Raw genomic sequence first — 19,549 nt, 5'->3', positions numbered from 1 at the left:
CAGTCAAATTTTTGGAATTCATAAAAGCCTGATGTCATGGAGTACATCTGTAACCCCAGCACTCCTACAGTGAGATGGGAAGAAAGGACATAAGAATCATCCAGAAGTTCATAGACCAGTTACTGGAATTTTCCAGAGTGGCAGAAATAAAAAAGACCTCGATTCCAAAAAAAGAAAAAAGGCTGAAAGAAAGAAGCAGCTCCTGAGAGTTGTCTCTGACCTCCATGTGTGCTCTGTGGAATGTTCAGACCCTTACTCACACAAACCACAATAATAATATAATAAATTAGAAGAGAGAAAGTCACTATATACTGAGTAAAGGAACAAACCAATGTTCGGTTGGAACCCCTGCTCCCCACTTGCACGAGCTGGGAAACCCCATCTTCCCTACTTCCCCCAATCCCACCTTGCTGAGTGAGAGAACTACGAACTAAGGAATGGCACCCAAGTACTTGCCCAGGGACCCAGCTTTTGACCACACTTGGGCACAGTCCCAGCTCCTGGCTGGCACATCATCACCCCTTGCCTAAGGTCGATAATACCTCCCTGCCTTAGCCTAGGCACAACTTCTCTGACCCCATTCTTTGGGACCAGTGAACCCACCCAGGAACCATGACCAATAAACTTGCATTTATCTGTTTTTAATCTGGTCTGATCTGGCCTTTTGCATTGACAGAAACTTATCACCCAGCAAGAAGGAATTCAATTTTAAATGTACATATACTAACCATGGGTGCACCTAATTTCATAAATACTAATAGATGTAAAGACACATTAATCCCCACACAACAATAATGGGTAGCTTCAAATTATAGGTCAATGGACAGACCTTACCAGTAAACAGGTCATATTGACAGAAACTCACCAAGAAACATGCGTTCAATGACGTCATACATAACAGACATTTATAGACCATTCCATCCAAACACTGCAGAACACACATTGCTCCCAGCATCCATGGAACTTTCTCTAAACTAGACCATATGTTAGAGCACAAAGCAAGTCTTATCAAATATAAGAAAAAAATGAAATAATTTCTTGGATTTTATATGACCACAATGAAATAAAACTAGAAATCAACAACCAGAGAGACCATAGAACATACACAAATACATGGAAATTGAACAATGGCACTACTGAATGATGAATGGGTCATCAAAGAACTCAGAGTGAAATAAAAAGATTCATATAACTGACTGAAGATGAAAAGCAACACACTCAAATCTATGTATAAGTACTTATACTAAAATACAAAACAACCCTCCCTCAGAGACTTCAAATAACTTAACAATACATATTAGGGTCTTAGAAACACAAGAAGTTAAATCCAAAATAAGTAGATGGGAAGAAATAATTAAGATCAGAACAGAAATTAATGAACTACAAACAACAAGAAAAATTATATAAAGAATCAATGAAACAAAGAGTTAGCTCTTTGAAAAGATAAGATTGACAAACTCCTAGTCAAACTAACCAAAAATGAAGGAGAGAGAGAGAGAGAGAGAGAGAGAGAGAGAGAGAGAGAGAGAGAGAGAGAAGGGGAGAGAGAAAGGAGAAAAACCTCAAAGTAATAAAAATAGAGATGAAAAGGAAAAGATTACAACAGATACTAATGAAATGCAAAAACTCATTGGGAGGACATAATTTAAAACCTAAACTGGAAAATAAAAGATGTGGATAAATTTCTAAACTCATATGGCATGCCAAAATTAAACTAAAACTAGATAAACAATTTAAAAAGATTTTATAACAAGCAAAGAGATTGAGGCAGTAATAAAATTTAAAAACAAAACAAAACAAAAACCTCTTAACCAAAAAAAAAAAAAAACCCAAGGCCAGATGGATTCACTGCTGAGTTTGAGCAGAACTTTAAAGGACTCACGCCAAGCTTCTCAAGCTAGTCCATAACACAGAAGAGGAAAGGGGACTGTCAAACTCTTCTTATGAAGCCTTTATTGTCCTTGTATAAACTGAGGATGTAACCACTCCAAGGTATGGTGGATGAGTAGGTTTTTAGTGTAGACTCGAGGAAAAGGACAGCCAGAAGTATCTGGAAGAGTCCGGAGCAGGGAGAGAAAGCTGTAAACTGAAAATGGCCAGCAAACTGGACAGGACCAAGAGAGGAGAGAGAGAGACGGGAAAGCAAGAGAGAAAGAGAAAGAGCGTGTGGGTAAAGGAGACCAAGAGAGAGACAAAAGAGAAAGACAAAAGAAGAGTGCATGGCCGAAATGGCAGGGTCATTTGGGAATGAGAAGCTCGGTGAATGAAGCCCGTGAGCTGGAGAAGTTTAGGACAGCCAGTGGGGTGAGAACTGCCGAGAAGAGCCACAAGTACAGAGTGAGCCCGGAGGCCAGCACGTGCTTTGGTACGCTAACAGGCACCACAGATAGTCATTTGTCCAGTTTCTTTTGGACTTGACAATCCTCATTGTCAAACCACACAAAGTAGACTACTACAACAACAAAAGAAAATTATAGACCAATCTCCCTGTTAAACTTAGATGTAAAAATCTCAGTAAAATTCTTGCAAAAGAGATTAAAGAAAATAAAAAGGATTGTTCACATGATAAAGTTGGCTTTATTCCGCAGAGATGATTCAATATATGCAAATCAATAGACACAATATATCACTTAAGTGGACTCAAGGACAGAAATTACATAATAGTCCCAATAGATGCAAAAACAGTGTTTGATAAAAATACGATATCCCTTCATGATAAAAGCGCCAAAGAGACTAGGAAAAGAAGAAACACATCTCAACATAATTAAGGATCTAAATGTCAAATCTATAGCCAACATTATACTAAATGGGAAAAAATGCAAAATGTTCTACTAAAGTCAGGAATAAGGCATGGATGTCCACCTTCTCCTCTTAGTTAATGTTTTGCTTAAAGACTTAGCTATAAAATAAGGGAAGGAAATATAATCAATACAAATAGAACAGCAAGAAGCCAGCGTGTCCTTCCTTATTTGCAGATAAGAATCTATACATGAGACTCTAGAGACTCCACCATGAAACTTTTAGATCGTATAAACATTTTCAGTAAAGCAACAGGATACAATATTATCATTCATAAATCAGTAACCTTCCTATATACCAATATAAAAGCCAAGAAAGAATTCAGGAAAAACAATTCCATTAAAAATTACTTCAAAACCAAAAAACATTAAAATAATCCTGACCAAGATGCAGACCTCAATAATTAAAGCTTTAAAGCATTCAAGAAAGAAATTTAAAAAGACACTACAAGACAGACCTGCCCCCAAACACATGGATTAGAAGAATTAATATCATGAGAAAGGCTTCAAATTTGATATATTCCCCACCAAAATTCCAGAATCATTCTCACAAATAGGGGGAAAAAAATCTTAAAACGCACATGGAGTCACAAAGACACACAGATAGCTAAAGAAATCCTGAGCTAAAAGAATTCTCGAGACCTCAGTCTACCTGATTTCAGTTATACTGCAGAACCAGAGTAACAAAAACAACATAATACTAACACAGACCCTAACATGCCAATCGGTCGAATGGAGTAGGGCGTGCAGATAGAAGTCCACACAGCTACAGCCATCTGCCTTTTCACAAAGATGCCAAAGATACACACCGGAGAAAAGATGGCGTCTTACTAAACAGTGCTGAGAGAACTGGCCTATCCACTTGTGGAAGAATGAAGCTAGATCCTTATCTCTCACTCTGTGGAAAAGTCAACTCCAAGTGAACGCAAATCCCTAATGTGAGTCATGAAACTGTTAGAAGAAAAAATTGGAAAAACATCTCGAGATACAGGCTTGGACAAGGCCTTTCTGAATAGACTCCAGTCACTCAGAAAATAATGTCCACAAGTGACAGAAATTACAAAGCTTCTATATAGCCAAAGAAACAGTTCCATGAGTGAGCAGACAGCATGCAGAATGAGGAGTCTTTGTCAGAAATACAGAGGATGGATATATTCTCACTCTATGCTGGGTTGGAGAGACGGCTCAGAGGTTAAGAGCACTAGCTGCTTTTCCTAGAGGTTCTGAGTTCAGTTCCCAGCATCCACATGGTGGCTCACAACCATCTGTAATGAGATCTGGTGCCCTCTTCTGGTGTCCAAGCATACATGCAGGCAGAAGACTGTATGTATAATAAATAAAGATTTATTTTTAAAAAAGAAATTATATACCCCAATAAGTGGACTAACCAAATTAACAATTTTCAAAAGATTAAATACACTAGCCATCGGTGCAATACAAGTTAAAATTAAATTCTTTCTTACTCCAGTCAGAATCACACTCATTAAGAAAACAAAAAAACACCCATACATGTAAAAATAAAAATAAGCAGAATCTTCCCCCATTTTTTTTTTTAAGAAAAGCAAACATAAATGTGGACTAGGATGTGGACAAAAGGGAATTCTTGTGCCCTGCTGCTAGGAATGTTAAACTAGTCAGCCATTGTGGAAGTCAGCACCGTGGTTCCTCAAAAAGCTAAAACAGATCAAGCAGGGGACTCACTGTGTCACTCCTGGCTTACCCCAAGGACTCAGAGTCAACCCATGGAGGAGTCCCTTGCCCATTGATCCTCACAGCACCGCTCACAGTAGCTAAGTGACGGACAAAGGACCGGACAGAGAAACGTGGCGTGTCTACACAGTCGGATTTATTTTTTCCAACCATAACTACATTCATGCGACTTGAAAGTAGAAGTAAAACTACCCAGAGGAACAAAGGGGACTAACAGGAGGGACATGCTCAAGAGAAAGGACGTGAAAGGACAGTCACAACACACTGCACACACTTGTGTGGAAATGCCGAGTGCACCATTCACAAGGCATAGAAGCAATGGATGCCTTTGCAAAGATTAAGAGTGTGCCTGCAGCAGATTAGCTGGTCGGTAAACACCGACTAAACTGATAAAATGCAAAGCAGAGAACCATCAAGACAGGTCCACCTATCTGTGCCCGAGGGCTATGAGAGTGTTTGTTTGGTACAGGGTATCTCAGTGCTTTTCGAGTCAAATTACTTGAGCAAAGGGCAGCCTCTCCTTCAGTTAAAGAACTGGAGGCGGAGCTTAATGAGGAAGTGGCTTCCTTTCTTAAGCCTCTTTCCTCAGTCTTGGTCCCCAACCTGAGGAGCCAGCGCCAGGGAGCTTCCAGCCACTGAGTTGTGTGGTGAGAAGCCAAGACCCAGCGGAAGTTTCCTCTCAGCGGCGCGTTCAGACACGCAGGTGTACAAATAGCACCTGTTACCTGACCTGAAGTCAGAGGAGACCGGCTGACAGCCTGCAGACCAGGTAACAGCAGCAGGGGACAAAACATGAGTCTGGAGCTCACAGTCAGGCTGCACTGGCCAAAAGAGGCCATCTAACTCAGGAATTATGGGCCCCGGTAACAAGTGTTCTTATCGTGTGAGCCTTGGAATGCAAAGTGACACTGAGAAGCTGGTTCTGTGGAGTTTCCAAAAAAGGGCAAGATAAGTTAATGAACTCTCTCTCTCTCTCTCTCTCTCTCTCTCTCTCTCTCTCTCTCTCTCCACGTGTCTGTCTGTCTGTCTGTCTGTCTGTCTCCCTCTCTCTCTTTTGAGACAGGGTCTCTCTATGTAGTCCTGGCTGTCCTAGAACTTTCTATGTAGACCAGGTTGGCCTCAGACTCAGAGATCTTCCTGCCTCTGCCTCCACAGTGCTGGGATTAAAGGTGTGCACCACCGCACCTGGCAGAGGGATTCTCTTTTTATTTCCCTTCTACAGGGAAATAAATGGTAAAAGGATGGTAAAGAGTTCATGGCTGACTGTGGTCTTTTTAATTGCACTCTTTCTCTCTCGGTGTAAATATAACAAGGTGTGTGACAGCATGATAGCTGGTGAGAGCCCGCAGAGATGATGAATCCACCTTGGAGCAGGGTTTTTGGTTGCAGGATGGGACCCCCTGCGACCGAACCTGGAGACATGAGCACTCTGCAGGAACTTGAGTGTTCAGCCTAGTCCTAACAGGCTCCCCAAGGAAAACTCTTCTCCCGAAGTTCTCTGCCCCCATTTTCCCAGTCGGGGCTTTCATCCTTCTGTGTCCTAAACAGGCCCAAAGTGTTGTCTCTGTGTTTAGCTTCTGTTGTGAGAAATTAAGACATTTCATCTCGGTCTTCATCTTACCTTCAGAATTGAAAAATATGTCTTATCCTTGGAGATGATAGAGAGGCAGAAAGACCAGAGACACAGAGTCTGGAGAAAGGCAGGGAGGGAGATGTGTAGACTAAGTCCACCTGGCAAAGGGACATAGGATGCTGAAGGTGACGAGGCGTAATGGAGCTCATGGCTGAGTCTAGGGACCTCCCTGAGAGGAGTGTGTTAGTACGGAGTTACACTCAGGCTTGTGGGTTCTCCCTGGTTCTCTCCTCCAAGGCAAGCAGAAGTGAGGCAACCAAGTGAGGTTCCACCTGCAGCTAAACCCAGAAATGAGGCTGTGGAGGCCTCTCAAGGAACAGCGCTCTCCCACCTGCCTCGGGGAGGGAAGTAAAATCTTATCTTCACCAACACACTCACAGTCCACAGACTGGGAAACTTCTCCGTGTGACTGCCACTCAGAGTCTGGGTGGCCGCTGCGGTCCGGGTCCCCCCAGAAGAACACTAACACACCGAGCAACTGTCTTTAGAGGATGCTCAGGGATACCCTCGGGAAGGGAAAAGAGACCAGCGAAGCTACTGCATTGGCCTTTGAGAATATGGCCTTGACTAGGCAAAAGCTGTAGTTTCAGCATAAGAGAGAGGGTGTGTCCCTGAATCCCCGAATTATCGTGAGCCTCTGAAGTAGCTCTTGGGACTTCACAAGCACAAAATTTACCATTTGAGTTTCTATGGCCCAGCAGTTGGGGGGCCTTCTATTAAGCAGAAAGGTCACTGGGGATCACTGAGGATGGATAGCAGAAGTTGGGGGGGGGCCTTCTATAAGTAGAAAGGTCACTGGGGATCACTGAGGACGGATAGCAGAAGTTGGGGGGCCTTCTATTAAGTAGAAAGGTCACTGGGGATCACTGAGGACAGCATCAAACGTGACAATTCTCTAACTGCTTCCATCTTTGTGGTAGGTAGCTCTCCCTTAATTAAGGGTCAGTGTAAAGAAAAACCTAGACCTTTTCAAACCTCAAAAGCCTTCATTTTTTTCTGTTCTTTGAGAATTTCACACATTTATACAGTATATTTGGATCATATACACACAATCTCTGAAAAATCTTACCTTTCCCACAGTCCACGCTGGCCTCAAAGTGCCTGTCCTGTCTCCAAATGTTCTCTTTGCCACATGCATTCCAAGCTCCCGCCACAGAGCCCTGTCTTCCTTCTGTCTGTCTGCAGCCATGGTGCCCTGAGCATCGTCTTTCTTCTGCTTCCCTTCCCTGTCAGTTGACCGAAGTCCCCCAGGTCAGTCTAACCTGCTAGATACAGGTCTCCCCTTTTACAAAGCGGAAGGACTTCAGGTTCCCTCCTCAGCTCAGTGGTTTCCTCAACTTCAGACATGACTCCTGAGTCAGCCGTTTAGGAACCTGTTTCTCAGAGAAGTCGGATCCTTCCTCTCCCGAACAGCACGCATGCACAGCTCAGCGGCGGTCTGAAGCCTGCTCCTGTGCTCCACGGTACATCGAGACGTTTGGGTTTTGTTAAAGCCCGTGAAAATCTCTCACGGAGGCTCGGGGCTCCCTCATCATCCTCAGATGAAGCGCTTATGGGGCAAGAGTGCCTGGCACACACGGCCTACCCGGCACACAGCCTGCCTGGCACACGGCCCGCCCGGCACACACCGCCCGCCCGGCACACACCGCCCGCCCGGCACACACCGCCCGCCCGGCACACACGACCTGCCGGCACACAGCCTGCCTGCCCAGCACACACCGCCCGCCCGGCACACAGCCTGCCTGCCCGGCACACACCGCCCGCCCGGCACACGGCCTGCCTGCCCAGCACACACCGCCCGCCCGGCACACGGCCTGCCTGCCCGGCACACACCGCCCGCCCGGCACACACCGCCTGCCCGGCACACACCGCCTGCCCGGCACACCGCCTGCCCGGCACACGGCCCGCCCGGCACACACCGCCCGCCCGGCACACCGCCTGCCCGGCACACGGCCTGCCCGGCACACACGGCCTGCCAGGCACACCACCTGCCCGGCACAGAGCTGCCTGCCCTGAGCTGCCCACTTTGTCTGTCTATAGTTTTAGATGGGGTCTCTCTGTGAGACCAAACTGGCCTCGAACTCACAGATCCACCTGCCTCCACCTCTTCCTCCCGAGTGTTGGGGTTAGCTGAATGCCCCACCACACCTGACCCAAACCACCCAGTTTAAAAGGAAGCTTCCCAAACCCTCCCCTGAGAAATCTGGGCTCAGTCTCACCGAGTCACAGTCTCGCCCACTGTGCCTGAAGACCCCACTGTGGCCATACTTCCTGGCTGATTCTTTTGCTTGCCTCAGGTTCAGTCCCAACACTTTATCCATTAGGTCTCGGGACTTCTCAGCAGCATCTCTTATTCATGGTGTGGTCAGATTTAGCAAACACAAGACATCCAGTTGATTGAACTTCACATAAGCAAGTTGTGGTTTAGTTCAATTTGTAATATTTGGCACATAGTTACAGTAGCATTCATTTGTAATTTATCAAGCAAACTGCCCAAATTCATATTCCACAAGATACCTCGTGTTTCATCTGTCAGTCTTTTCATTCATTCATTCACTCTTTACATTCGTTGAGTACCTACCTGCAAGCTGTCGGGCACTATTCCAGGTGCTGGGAAAGCCAGGCAAAGCTCCACTCTTCTCTCTGTATTGGTAACTCTTCTTGTTGCTGGGACAGAATACTTGGCAGAAGCATCTTAGGGAAGGGAGGGTCTGTTTGGGCTCACACTTGGGGAAGGCCTGGCAGGGAGAGTGGCTGTAGCTGGGTGGCAGGAGCTTCCGGTGGCTGGTCACACTGTGTCTCTTGTCAGGAAGCAGAGAGAGATGAATGCCAGTGTCAGCTCACTCTTCCTCCCTTTCTATCCAGTCCAGGGATAGTGCCACCCACATTCAGAATGGGTCTCCCCTCCTCAGTTAAACCTCTCGAGAAAGACCCTCACAGACATGCCAGAAGTGTGTCCCCGAGGTGACTGTAAATCCAGTCGGGTGACTGTGAGGATTAGCTGTCATATCCTTACACTGTAAATACCCTTACCGGATTTGCATACACAGCACAAAGACTTAGAGACACAACTCACGGCCACGGAATCACACATCATCTTCAGACCACCCTCACTGCCTCAGTCATCTGCCTCTCTATAAATGTGTTTGAATTCAGATCTAAAGGAGGGCCACTCACTGCATCCGAGGGATGTGTTTAAGTGTCCTTCAGTCGGTGCCGTTCTCCCTACCTCGGTATGTGTTGGTGTGTGTGTGAACTCCGTAGATCTGTTGAGAAAACTGGCCTATTGCCTCGTTCTTTCTTTTTGAAACAGTGTCTTTCTTAGCAGCCCTGCTTGACCTCAAGTTTGCAATTCTCCAGCCTCATCCTCCTGAGTAGGTGGATTATAGGCTTGCACCACACACTCATCTGCGTTTATCTTGTAGCAATGACCACATTCTGGATTTAGATCATTGGGCTTCTGCCTCCTATGCTCCCTGTAAACTGGCTTTAGATCTAGAGACTTGATCAGATTAAAATCTGATTAATTTTGTGTGTGTGTGTGTGTGCATGTGTGCGTGCGTGCGTGCGTGCGTGCGTGCGTGTGTGTGTGTGTGTGTGTGTGTGTGTGTGTGTGAGCTTATGAGTTTATATGCACCACATATAAACAGGATCCTGTGGGAGCCAGTAGAGGGCATCAGATCCCCTGGAATTAGAATTACAGATGTTTCAAAACCACCATGTGAATGTCAAAACTGAACCCAGGTCCTCTGCAAGAGCAGTAAATGATTTTAAGAGCCGAGCCATATCTGTAAGATCTGATTTTTTTTTTCATCTTATCATAGTTGTGTGGTGGTATTGTGTATTCTAATAAATTTATCTGGGGTCAGAGAACAGACAGCCACTAGATACAAAGGCTAGAAAATGGTGGCACTCACACCTTTAATCCTAGCATTCCAGAGATAGAAATCCCTCTGGATCTCTGTGAGTTCAAGGCCACATTGGAAATAGCCAAGCATGGTGACACGCCTTTAATCCCAGAAAGCCAGCCTTTAATCCCAGGGAGTGGTGGTAGAAAGCAGGAAGATATATAAGGCGTGAGGGCGAGAAACTAGAAGCATTTGGCTGGTTAAGCATTTGGCTGGTTAAGCATGTGGCTGATTAAGCATTCAAGCTTTTGAGCAGTAATTCAGCTGAGACCCATTCCGGATGAGGACTCAGAGGCCTCCAGTCTGAGGAGACAAGACCAGCTGAGGATCCGGTGAGGTGAGATAGCTGTGGCTTATTCTGTCTCTCTGATCTACCAGCATGGACCCCAATAACTGGCCTCAGGTTTGATTTTATTAATAAGAACTTTTAAGATTCCTGCTACATAGTTGTTGTTTTTTTTATCACAAATAATGGCTCAGAATGCTTATCTTAACTTTAGCAATGAGCGATTGGTCATTGAGTCCAGGAGCTATTGCTATGATTCAGGTTTGAAATCATACTCTGGGGGTGGGGACGGGATGCACATGCCACTGCAATGCAAGTGTGGAGGAAAGACAATGACTTTGAGGAGTTCTCTCCTTCCACCTCGTTTCGAGGCAGGATCTCTTAGAGTTTTTTGCCATGCTGCCTATTCCAGGCTGTCTGGCCCATGAACCATTGTACTGGCTCATTTTTATGTCAACTTCACATAAGTCATCAGAGAGGAGGGAACCTCAATGAAGAAAATGCCTCCCTAAGACTGGGCTGTAGGCAAGCCTGTAAGGCAGGTTCTTAATTAATGATTGATGAGGGAGAGCACAGGGCATTGTGGGTGGTGCCAACCCTGGGCTGGTGGTCCTGGATTCTATAAGAAAGCAGGCTGAGCCAGCCATGAGGAGCAAGCCAGTGAGCAGCACTTTCTATGGCCTCTGCTTCAGCTCCTGCCTCTGGGTTCCTGCCCTGCTTCAGTCCCTGGCCTGATTTCCCTTGATGATGGACTGTGATGTGGAAGCATAAACTGAATAAACCCTTCCCTCCCCAAGTGGCTTTGTTTATGATGTTCATCATAGCCATAGTAACCCTAACCATGACAGCCATCTTGCAGGTGACTCTCCAATCTCTAATCTTGTTACTGCGAGCAAACTCATGTAGTTAAGCTTGTACAACTGGTACTTTTGTGACTGAGCCATGTAGGCAGGCCCTAAGATGTACAGCCTTAAGAGGTCGTTTGGCTACTGGGTGGAACCTGGGTTGAGGGAATAACCAGAAGGAGAAGAGAGAGAGAATCTCACTCTGGCTCCAAGTGAGACGTGATGGTACTCTGAAGAGAACAGAGGAGCTGAGGTGGTCAGGGGCATGGAGAAGGGATGTGGGACAGATGAGAGATGGGTGGGTGAGTGGGAGGAACTGGTGACCAGTGAGAAGGTCTGTGTGGGGAAGACTGGACAGATTGGCTTTCTAGGCAGAGAAGGAACAGTGATGAGGACGTAGCAAGAATCATGTCCTCCAGACAGCTAAGTGGCTCCTAACAGAGCCCTAGACCTCGGGTGTAATGAGTGTGCACCTGGAGTGGTTGAGGAAAGACAGAGTGCCGAAGTGTAGGAACTGGCCCAGAATGTGAAGAAACAGAAAGGGAGGACGGATGCCAGTTAGAATCCCCTGTGTGCTGCACTCCCCAGGGGCTTGGTCACACCCGGTCACCAGGCTGCTTTGTGGACATGGGAGGAGATGAACGGTCTTGTTAAATGAGAAACACAGAGCCAATGCAGAGATGAAAGCCCAAGAGGTCAGAGCTAAAAACCTTACCCTTCACTGCTGCTGTTGTCCTCTTTAGCAAGAGACCTACTTCCTGTCTGTCTTTTTTATAGACTTTCTATTCTGCCTTCTCATTGGTTGTAAACCCAACCACATGACCACCTTGTCACTGCCTGTCTGTACAGACCTCCAGGTCTTCTATGGTTGGTATTGAGATTAAAGGTGTGTGTCTCCATGCTGGCTGTATCCTTGAACACACAGAGATCTGCCTAGCTCTGCCTGCCTACCAAGAGCTGGGATTAAAGGCGTGTGCCACCACCGCCCAGCTCCTGCTATGGCTTGCTCTGACCCCCAGGCAACTTTATTTATTAACATACAAATAAAATCACATTTCAGTACAATTAAAATATCACCATATATGAACATGACTGTTTAGCAGGTGTTGGGTTTTACAAGTCTGCCCATAGCTGCCCTGGGAAAGCCGCTTCTGCTCCTCAATCTTCACCTGGCTTTTTGGCTCAACCACCCTGCAGTTCGCAGCTACCTTCCACTAGAACTTGCCTAGTTAGGCCATGGGCCTGGCCATGATGCTCCTCAGAGGGCCAGTTGGCGCCTCTTCTAAATAAAGCAGGGGTATCACCTCAGCAACAGGAATCGTGTGCCTGTGGAGGTACTGGAGCTCTATCCCTCTGTCAAACATCAAAGCCAAGGTAGGGGAGTTAGAGAACATTCTCAGTCTAGACAAGAAGAGGTTGGCTGGTTGATTGGTTGGTTATTTTCTTACAGTGCTGAGAACCCAGGGTCATGTGTATGCTAAGCAAGCATACTGACACTGAGCTATATCCTTGACACTTGGTTCTCAGTCTATATGGAAAACAGGGACCAAAGAGATTGAGTTGCTCAATGATGATGTGGGTTTGAAGCTGTCAGACCAGGGCCATGAGTCCAATCCGTACCATGTCCTACCTCTTCAATTCCTGTCTGCAGGTTCTACCCTGTTCCTTTGTAGGTTGGTCCTGGCATGACAAGGTATAGAGAAAAGAAATGGAGGGATGTGCCAGTGAATTCCACTAAGATCACTATAGCTTGTTTATGATTACAGTATCTTCAGTGTTTAGGGCAAAAACCCAACAGGATCAGTGAAAGAAGAAAACATGGCGAAGAGCTCCACCAAGGACAGAGGCAGGGGAAGTTACATAGTCCTGCACCACATAATAATGTTTTGGTCAACAATGGGCTAATACAAGATATAAGGATCATCCCTTGAGATTATATCACCAAGTGATGTGATACCCTCTTAGCTTGTATCAGTATACACTGTTTGCACAAGGTTGCCTGATGACATGTTTTCAAAACATGTCCTTGTCATTGTCTGGTGTGCACATGACAGAAGAATGGAATAGTAGCCGGCCTGAATTTGCAATCTTTCTGCCTCAGACTCCTGAGTGTTGAGCGCAAGCACCATGCCTGGCATAGCTACCACTTTATATACAGGCATACATTATATGTTTTTATGTACACATGTATTATTTATTATTATTGTATGTGTATAATGTGTATGTGCATACACATGCCACAGGACATAAGTGGAGGTCAGAGGACAACTATATGGAATCAGTTCTCTCTTTCCACCATGTGGGTTCTGAGGATCAAGCTAAGGTTTCGAGGCTTGTGCATCAAGTACTGTACTTGCTGAGCGATCTTACCAGCCCCATAGCCACCATTTTTGAGCAAGGTATTATGCCAAGACTTCCCATGCATTGTCTTCTACACTCATAGTACTCTCTACACACACTAATGGCTGTTATAATTTCTAGTCTGTCTACAGAAAGCTCAGAGTTAGAGACATAATGCATTTTCCCCTGGGGCACAAAACTAGTCACTGGTGTGGGCAAGATTTGAACTCAAGGCCATTAGACACAAAGCACAAGGTGTCTCATGATGCACCCATGGCTGAATTTTGAGTGAAATGAGAAGCGGAAGATCAGGCTTTCTGGCATCTGGGATGAAAAGGGAAATGCAGTCCTTAGCGTTCAGCAAAGCAGATGCTCAGCCAAGGTGAAGGTATGCTAGCAGGAGACAGAAGGAGCTAATTCTATGACAGCTTCAGCAAGGGAAATGGAGCAAAGTCCATCCTCTCCGTCCATGTGGTTACTTGGATGGAAATAAAGATGACTGAGCCACTTCCACCCATTTCCAGGCTTGGAGTGTTCATTCTAAATCATGTATGCAATCATGTCCTCTCCCACCTGAACACGAACAAGCTCCCCACTACTTCCATTGATGCCTTATCAATTTTGTAAAATAAATAAATATGGAAACTCTTACCCGGTGACAGCTTAACTAGAGAGCCAATTACAGGAAAGAAACCAGAGAAGCAGGGGCAGAAGGTACCTCACAAAGGAGAGAGGGGAAAGCTGAAGGCATGTGTTTATTTCTACCTCCGGAGTTGCCCCCTCCCATACGAATATTCCTTGCCCTCATCCCCCCACAGGCTTGGACTCCATTGAAAGGACTCACAGAAGAAGCAGGGACCCCCTCAGCCTGGTGGTCTAAGGCCACCAAAGTGGCCACAACTGCCTTCTCACTTATTTGCCCTGAATGACTCATACTTAGTGAGTTTGGAGCCAGCCTGGGCTACATGGTACAAGCCCCGGCCATCAGATGCTTGTGTTGTACCATTCAGTAACCTTCGAGCACATACCCATGAGTCTACTCTCTGCCCATGCAGTTTTAAAGCTGAATGTACATCCCCAGCCCAGCTCCTCTGTCTTTCAATTGCCTTCACTTGCGGTTGAAGCCGGCTTGTTCCTGCCTCCGCATACCCAGCTGACTTCCCCTCCGTTAGAGCTCTTACTCTATCGTTACCAGGCCTTTCCTATGCTCTGTCTGTTCCTATCCCAGTAACGCAGTGGCTTTTCCCACCCTGCTTACTCCTGGCTATCCTAGCAATGTGGGGTCAGAACCAAAGGATGTGTTTTCAGTTCTTCCTCAGGCTTTCTCTGAATCTGCACAGTCAATGCCCCCACACGTAGAACACCATGTGCCGTTTGTCGTTCCAGACCCAACATGTGCAGCACCAGTGAGTGTGACCTGGAAGACATCCCCCTGGAGGATGATGACCCAAACAGCCTGGAGTTCAAAATCCTGGCCTTCTATGCCAGGCACCACGTCTTCAAGAGCACGCCAGCCGTCTTCTCACCCAAGCTCTCCAGAACAAGAAGTTTGTCCCAGAAAGCACTGGTGGGGGCTTGGTCAACTGACTCCTGGACACAGGTGCCACTGCCTTGCAGAAGCTCCCCCTCCAGTGAGAAGCACTTAAGCCTTGGCAAGAAGAAGTCTTCCTGGAGAACATTCTTCAGAGCAGCAGAGAAGGAGGAAGGCCCGCCGAGCTCCCCAAAGGAAGTCCGTGCTCAGGGTGCTCAGAGCCCCTTGGTGGTGCAGCGTCAGGGCCTCCAGAACCAGCACTGGGCCAGGTCTCTGTCCAATGTGGAGCAGCGCCTAGAGGTTGAAGGTAGGCTTTGCGGAGGTCTCGTCCTCACAACCGTCTCGGTCCATGTGTGTGCCGAGTGGTCTGCCTCCTCCTACCTGCTGAAGACAGGCCTGGACCTTCCACTTCACTAACCTTGTATCGTAACCACCCACTTTTCCCAAGAAAGGAAGAAGGTGGGTGTGAATGGTGGCTGCAGAGGTTTTCCGGCTCCGTGACTATAAATAAGTTTGCTTCGAGAGAGGAGCACAAAGAAAGGCACCTTAGCCAGGCACCTTGTCCTGACCTCTGGAGCCCCTGGGTACTGTGTTTACACCTGTTGATTAGGGAGAGCACACTCTTCCCTACTTCTTACGGTTGATGGAAAGATCAAGCCGAAGAGCTAATGATTCCAGAATGCAGGAGATGGAGGCAGGAATTTCAAAGGTTCATGGCCAGCCTTGGCTATGTAGTAAATTGGAGGCTAGCCTAGGCTACATGAGATCCTATCTCAAAAAAGAAACAAACAAAAACCCAAATAAGAGAGAAGGGAAAGAAATGGGGAGGGAGAGAAGAGAAGAGAGAGAGGGGCATGAAAAGAATAGAAAGAATGAGGGAGGGAGGGGGAGAGAGGGGAAGAAGGGAGGGAAGGAGGGAGGGAGGGAAGGAGGGAGGTAGGGAGGGCAGGCAAATAGAAGCAAACAGTTTTTCAGGTGGGCACAGTGGCTCATACCTGCATCATCAGGTTTCCGGAGGAAAAGAATGGCCAGTTCCCGGCCATCCTGGGCTATATAGCAAGTTAGAGGCCAGCTTACTGCAGGACTGTCTTGAAAAAGAAAAACAAACAAAATACTTTTCAAAATGTAAACACCAGGGCTGGAGAGATGGCTCAAAGGTTAAGAGCACTGGCTGCTCTTCCAGAGGTCCTGAGTTCAATTTCTAGCACCCACAAAGTAGCTCACAGAAACCTTTACTTATAATCCCATGGGATTCCATGCCCTCTTCTGGTGTGCAGATGTACATGCAGACAAAATACCCACATACATAAAATACGTGTTAAATCTTTTTAAAAAGAAAAAAAAAAAAAAAGTCGGGCGGTGGTGGTGCACGCCTTTAATCCCAGCACTCGGGAGGCAGAGGCAGGCGGATCTCTGTGAGTTCAAGGCCAGCCTGGGCTACCAAGTGAGTTCCAGGAAAGGCGCAAAGCTATACAGAGAAACCCTGTCTCAAAAAACCAAAAAAACAAAAAAACAAAAAAGAAAAAAGAAAAAAAAATATGTGAACCACTTTTTTAAAAAATCAGATGAAGGAGCTGGAGAAATGACTCAGGGGTTAAGAGCGCTGGCTGCTTTGCCAGAGGACCAGAGTTCAATTCCCAGCACCCGCATGGCAGCTCACAGCTGTCTGTAACCCCAGTTCTAAGGGATCTGACACACAGACACACCAGGCAACACACATAAAATTGTTAAAACAAACACTGACAGTCTTCCCTTGTTGGGAAAAAATGAATTGTGTTGACCAAGACGCAGTCGCTGAGGGCTTACCTCCACCTACAGACCTGAGCGGAAGCTCCTTCCATCTTCCCACCCACTCCCACCTCAGCAGCGCCCCTTCCTGCCAGGTCCGATGGTGTCCACAATCAGTCAACAGATGGCAGTAAGGGCCCAGTTTTAAAGTGCGGCCGGCATCCTTAGTTTTTGGAGGAGGTCCCGGGTGTGGGTGGCTCGTACCGTTCTGTGGCCAAGGAAACTTACACTTCCTGTGGCCTTGAGGACCCAGGGTCCAGAGGATGTGCGGAACCTGTCACTGACGGGGCAGAGAGAATTTCTGGAGGGGGGGGGCATTGCTGGAGGAGACACAGCCTGGACTACATAGAGACCATTTATCTTCCCAGCTTCGTTTAAATCAAAGCATCTGCTCCCTAAATCCAAGGATGGTTGAGTCTGCAGGAGAGCCAAGAGTGAGGAGCTGTTCAGTGTCTTCCTCTCCTGCCTCATCCTTCCCAACACAGGCAGCAGCAACAATCCCCACCCTGAGACCTGGCTTTGTCAGTCACTGTGGCCTGCACAGGGAGACAGGACATTTCTTCATTCCCCATTGCCTGGAGTAAACGACACAACGGAAGTATCACTTGGCTTCCCCGCCAACACACACATTTTCAAAAGAAACTGTTCAGATCACCCTCCACCCTTTTAAGGGGAGATAAGTGAAGAAAAAATAACTTTCAGGTGAGATTAAGAATAAAAAGCTTCAGCTAAAACAGAAAGTGGGTTTATCGGCCAAATTACATCAGAGGCTGAATAATCACATATTACTATGTACATAACCATAGAATATAGTTTTATGCATATCTGGATGTCACATCTCCATTTTAAGCAGGAAAAAAAGAGAAAGACAGAGATGGCTTTCTTTCTAGAGTATTCGGCTCACTCTAGGTATATATTTGTGTATTTATTTACTTGCTATTTGAGACAGGACCTCGCTATGTAGCCTAGGCTGACCTCGACCTCTTGACCAACTCCTCATCATTAAATCTTGCGAATGAATGAACAACCTCCAGCATTGTGTGATTCGACTCAGCTGCTCCATTTGGGGCCAAACACAGAGCCACCTCAAGTTCCTACAGTGAAGTGATTGGTGGAAAAGCAGTGACAGGTTTACTGCCCAACAAGTCCATCATGTACTTGCCCATTCCACCATGCTTTCCTCAAGCAGACATACAGCTGGCTTGCATCAGATTGGCAATAACAATAAGGGAGTCTATGCCATGTAAACCTTCCTGCCCCAAGTGGAAACACATGATATATCACTCCCCGGATTACAAATCCATGAAGGTTGAGTTGTATTTCATATACTTGTTCTTCTGAGATAGTCTTACTTTGTAGCCCAGGCTGGCCTGGAACTCATGATCCTGCAGCCTCGGCATCCTAGTGCTGAGCTACAGATGTGGAGCACCACATCTGGCTGTGTCTGTGCAACCATGTTTACCTATAAGTATAACCTGAATGTTTTCTATTAAACATAAAGGGGGCAAGTTGTGGCTATAAGATCAAGGAGTCTCAAACTACTGAACTCTCCTGTTCACTGCACTGAGAGGTCACCCCTCCAAGGTATAAAGGGTGTCCCCAAACATAAATAAATTTAAAAGAATAAAAATAAAAGTACCATGAGCATTCTGTCAAGGAATGTGCCACCTCCCCCCTCCTTTAGTGTTCCTTGGCAAGGGGGGAAAGATGAGGCTGTGGAAGGGCGGCTGTATACTGCCCCCTCATGCCAGCCTCTACTGGGGAATTGCTAGTCCCTTCTGAGGAAAGCCCCACCTCAGACGCGGACATCGTCCTCTCATGCTAGGCTGGCCTCTTCATCCTAAGCAACTGGGCAGTCCGTACAGCAGCCCCCGTTCTGGGGGTGCCCTCTGAGCATTTCTTTTCTTGTTTCAGCTGTGGACCCCAAAGTTGCTTGTATCGCTAACCGAGTGGCTGAAATTGTTTGCTTGTGGCCACCACCAGAAGATAGCCACATCCAGGGAGGAGGCTGCAAGTTCAAAGAGAGCATCCCAGAGGTTCCGTACTTGCGGCTTGAAGGCGCTAGAACTTGTGATTCTAAGAAAGGTAAGCCTTCCTTGTTGAGTGTGCTGGGTGGAGCATGTGCCAGATAGAAGTGTGTGGGCGTGTATGTATGTATGCAGCCCAGGGCCCTGTGCCTTGGGAATTTCAGCCTGCTTCACAGCAGCATGATGGAGACCTTGAGCTCTAGCTTAAGACATCAGCCCAAGACACAGAGATGCCATGAGCGTGTTGAATTAACACATCGGCTCACTGCTAAGTCGGAAGAAAAGTCTCCTGTGGAGGGAGAGGAGGAAACGTCAGCTCTCATCATGTTGTAACGGTCGTGCATAGAGTCGGAGCATCAACCAACCCAGGACTCATGGGAAACACCCAGGGCTGTCAGCCACCCAGCGTGTTAGTTATTTTTCTTGCCATTGTGAGAAAAATGCCTACCAGAAGCAACTTAAGGGTGAAAATCTTTATTTTGGCTGATGGTCTCGGAAGGTTCCATCCATGTTTGCTGGACCACATGCATTTAGGCAGAAGAACACGGCAGTGGGGTAGAGTAGAGGGCAGTTGTCCACTGTGCAGTCAACCCGGAAGCACAGAAAGGCAGACGAGGCCAGCCATAGTACACCTCACAGGCCACCCTCAGTGCCCTGCTTCCTCCGGCAGGCCCCAGCTCCCA

General features: G+C 46.7%; 1 protein-coding gene across 3 annotated transcripts in view; it reads left to right on the top strand.

Annotated features, from left to right (window-relative positions):
- Bcl2l14 (BCL2 like 14) overlaps positions 1 to 19,549 on the top strand; it is a 41,126-nt gene that overhangs the window by 12,768 nt on the left and 8,809 nt on the right. Inside the window, exons 1-3 of one of the 3 annotated variants that reach the window (XM_028894484.2) lie at positions 5,064 to 5,277; positions 14,907 to 15,358; positions 18,754 to 18,924. In XM_028894484.2, coding sequence (XP_028750317.1) covers positions 14,914 to 15,358; positions 18,754 to 18,924 — 616 coding nt within the window. In that variant the 5' untranslated portion in view covers positions 5,064 to 5,277; positions 14,907 to 14,913. Of the gene's footprint in view, positions 1 to 5,063; positions 5,278 to 11,792; positions 11,876 to 14,906; positions 15,359 to 18,753; positions 18,925 to 19,549 lie in introns of those variants that run through there. The other 2 variants (XM_037204054.1, XM_037204052.1) reach the window with 2 other exon arrangements.

The sequence above is a fragment of the Peromyscus leucopus genome, chromosome 3 (assembly GCF_004664715.2).
Source record: "Peromyscus leucopus breed LL Stock chromosome 3, UCI_PerLeu_2.1, whole genome shotgun sequence".
In the NCBI taxonomy this organism is placed as follows: Eukaryota; Metazoa; Chordata; class Mammalia; order Rodentia; family Cricetidae; genus Peromyscus; species Peromyscus leucopus.
The sequence above is the reverse complement of the archived record's forward strand: the minus strand, read 5'-3'. Positions and strand labels throughout refer to the sequence as shown.